The sequence below is a fragment of the Tachysurus vachellii genome, chromosome 14 (genome assembly GCF_030014155.1).
Source record: "Tachysurus vachellii isolate PV-2020 chromosome 14, HZAU_Pvac_v1, whole genome shotgun sequence".
Lineage (NCBI taxonomy): Eukaryota > Metazoa > Chordata > Actinopteri > Siluriformes > Bagridae > Tachysurus > Tachysurus vachellii.
In genome coordinates, this window is record NC_083473.1 from 3,693,172 (window position 1) to 3,696,928 (window position 3,757).

Here is a 3,757-nt window from a genome sequence, read left to right on the forward strand (position 1 = left end):
TGCAGAGAAATTTCACACAGAGAATAACCCAAGCTCAGGAACCCAGAAACTGTGAGGAAGCAATGCTACCTGCGGCAGTATCGCAATGTCTAAAATTAAAAACATGATTTTGTTTTTTTTTCATTCGGTAATAAATTCATCATTGCTTCTTATCGTAGTCTACGATATACCCTTTATGTGTTAAGCTGAATCCCTAACAGACATGTAAATGTAAATGAATTCCAAAGGATGGTAGCTTTGTGATACTCACACGCATCTCTAATGAGTGACCAGCTGACTTGATGGAGAGAGAGAGAGAGAGAGAGAGAGAGAGAGAGAGAGAGAGAGAGAGATACAGCGGGAGATTTACACTGTTCATTTCAGCTGTGATTTTCCAAGCTGAAATGATCAATATTCAGATGATGACGCATCAAAGAAAAAAAAACGCAGAGAAAGAGTGAATCAAATGGGCAAGCATATTGCAAGTGCGAGGCAGTAAGCAAGTGAGAAAGGGAGAGGAGAGACGGTGCACGCGACAGAACGAGCAGAAGCCAGAATGAGCAGAGCGAGAGAGGGATAAATGGCAGGGATGATCGACAACACTTTGCCGTCTGCAGCTCGCTATCTTTCAGTCCACAGCTCTGGAGAAAAAACAAAATACACTATGGGATTTCTGAATCTGTTTCATTTTAGGAGGCTTGGCATTTCTTTCATTCTTTTTGCGTTCACTTCACTGGCTTTTTTCCCCTTGGATTTGTCCTTCGTCTGGCTTTTCCAGAAGTCTGCAGAAAAGGACAGTTGAATGCAGTCACTGATGTTCACAAAAGAATGGGTAAGTTTGCTCTTTGATTTACACAGTATGGACATGAATAGGAAATGAATAGTGAATTGAAAAGCCAGCGGAGAGAGAGAGAGAGAGAGCGCGAGGGAGCGAGGGAGGTATAAGACTATTCACTTCAAATCTCATCCTTCTTATACCATTTCCCTATTTTAAATCATTCCAACCTGTGATTTAGATTGTGATTGAATTAACAGCGGTGGTGTTATTTAAGGAGAAATGATAATGATGAGTAAAAGGGTGCTGATAAAAGTCGTTCACGTACGGTTTCAAATGCAGCGTAAATATAAAGGAAGAGGTTATGGAAAAGGAATCTATTCAGAAATCTGCAAAAGAGCAACAGATTTAGTGTCTGAATCGATTGAATGAATAATGCATGAATTTGGGCATTTGGCATAATTATTGGTAATGAGTTGATTATCATAAAATAAAAAAAAATTAGCTACAAGATATCCAAAGCTCATTTTCTGCATCAATATGAATATTTGCTGCCAAACCTAGAGCTCAAGACGCACTTATGCTGAGATCAGATGTGCTTATCTTTATACCCACCCAGGTTTTCATTCCAAGGTGGCCATTGGTGGGACAAGCACCAGCAGCACTTTGTGTGATCAGCATGCTACTGTGCCTCCCTCCTGCGTCATGCACAGCCTGCCCTCAGAAATGCCGCTGCGAGGACCTGCAGTTTTACTGCGACACGCAGGGACTCCTGGCGCCCCCAGACGGCGTGGACAGAGGAGCCCTGGGACTCTCGCTCCGGCACAACAGCTTTACGGAGCTGAGCCCTGACCAGTTCTTTGGCTTCACACAGCTGACCTGGCTCCACTTGGACCACAACCAAATACACACTGTGCATGGAGATGCCTTCCAGGGGCTCTACAAGCTCAAGGATTTGAACCTGAGCTCCAACCGCATCACAAAGCTGCCGAATACAACCTTCATCCACCTCATCAACCTCCAAATCCTGGATCTATCCTTCAACCAGATGACCGCGCTGGAGCCCGAGCTCTTTCACGGGCTTCGGAAGCTCCAGATCCTCCACCTGAGGTCCAATTTATTGAGGACTATGCCTGTGCGGGCCTTCTGGGACTGCTGGAGTCTGGAGTACCTTGGTTTGAGCAACAACCGGCTCCGGAGCCTGGCTCGGAATGGATTCGCGGGGTTAATAAAGCTACAGGAGCTCCATTTGGAACACAACCACTTGACTAAGATCAATCTGGCCCACTTCCCACGTCTTGTCACTCTCCAGTTCCTCTATCTGCAGTGGAACAAGATTAACAATTTAACGAGTACCATGGAGTGGGAGTGGACCACCTTGGAAAAACTGGATCTAACCGGGAATGAGATACGCACTCTAACCCCTGAAGTGTTTGAAACTTTATCGAACCTTAAGGTTCTGCTGCTAGATAACAACAAGCTGAGCAGCCTCGATACCCAAACCATGGATATGTGGAAGTCCCTGAACACCATCGGGTTGTCCAGCAACCTTTGGGAATGTACCAACAGAATCTGCAACCTGGCAAGCTGGCTTAGTAAGTTTAAAGGTCGATGGGAGCAACCCATCCTGTGCCACAGTCCTGAGTACACACAGGGTGAGGAAATACTGGATGCTGTTCATGGATTCCATCTCTGCCAAAATATCTTAGTACCTATTGCACCAACCAGCACCATGAAGGAGACCACATTACCCCAACAGTTCACTAGATCTTTGTTTGGGAATATGCAGACGCCAACACAGGACTTCTATAAAGAGAATCTTGGGAGCTTTAGTATTTTCACCACTCCTGCCATAACTTCCAAATCTACACCAACTGCAACGGCTAACACCGCCACCACCACCACCCTCACCACCCTCACCACAGAGGAGCTGGAAGATGTTACCGACAACTCTGCTATAATGGACAACATGGTACTAACCCAGACAATAATTGTAGGTACCATGGCTCTTTTGTTTTTCTTCTTTCTCATCATTTTCATAGTGTATATCTCATGGAAGTGCTGCCCGCACTCTATCCGACGAACCCAACACTGCTTGACCATTCAGAACAGGCAACAGAATCGGACACAGGAAAGGCAGCCGATGGCAGACCCGGCCACGCAGCTGCCCTTTAACGAGTACGAGCTGACTCACAACGACGGCGCACTCGTAATCATAAACGGCTACGGACAGTGCAAGTGTCAGCATCCGTCTTACAAAGAGTGTGAAGTATAAACACTATTTATTTCCACAGATGATCCATTGACAATTTTGTCCATTTCAAAAAAGACCTGGTTTGTTTCTGAAATTTTCAGTTTGTAAAGAAAAAAATGAAACACATGCTTTTTTCCCCCTGGCTTTGGAATTCAATAAAAATAACCTGAAGGTCATATTGATGGTATTTTTAGAGAAATATTATGAAAAAAAAAATAAAACAATAAAAATGGCAGTCTTAAACCACACTTTTTGTCTTATATGATATCTGACATTAGAGTAGCAATAAGTGATATGATGTGTGCAAAGAGAAATAATTGAAAATTAGTTAAAATAAGGCATTTACGTAATAATTGTTCTTTTGTTCTTAAAAGAACTAAAAGAAATACATTTTTTTTTGTTCTTTTGTAATAATTAAAGGTATGAAATTAGATCTGGATGAAGAGCCCATGAGATCTGAGCAGTGCATGTTCATTTAATATGTAAGGAGAACGAGACTGGACAAAGGAGTCACTCTGATAGTTTAAACCATTACCTTAGCTGGGAATATCACACCTCTTTCTTTTCATCCATTCCGTCCATCCGTCCTTCCTTCCTTCCTTCCTTCCTAACTTCCTTCCTTCCTTGTTCCTTCCTTCCTTCCCTTCCCTTCCCTCCTTCCTTCCCTCCTTCCTTCCTTCCTTCCCTTCCCTTTCCTTGCTTCCTTCCTTCCTTTCCCTTCCCTTCCCTTCCCTCCTTCCTTCCTTCCT

At 43.7% G+C, this 3,757-nt stretch overlaps 1 protein-coding gene across 1 annotated transcript; it reads left to right on the plus strand.

Moving 5' to 3' along the window:
* The first annotated feature begins 445 nt into the window (after positions 1-445).
* On the plus strand, positions 446-3,144 carry LOC132857029 (leucine-rich repeat transmembrane neuronal protein 2-like). The gene is made up of 2 exons (XM_060886978.1): positions 446-811; positions 1,374-3,144. Exons 1-2 carry the CDS (start codon positions 782-784, stop codon positions 3,027-3,029), a joined length of 1,686 nt encoding a protein of 561 aa, XP_060742961.1. The 5' UTR covers positions 446-781; the 3' UTR covers positions 3,030-3,144.
* The last annotated feature ends 613 nt before the right edge of the window (positions 3,145-3,757 follow it).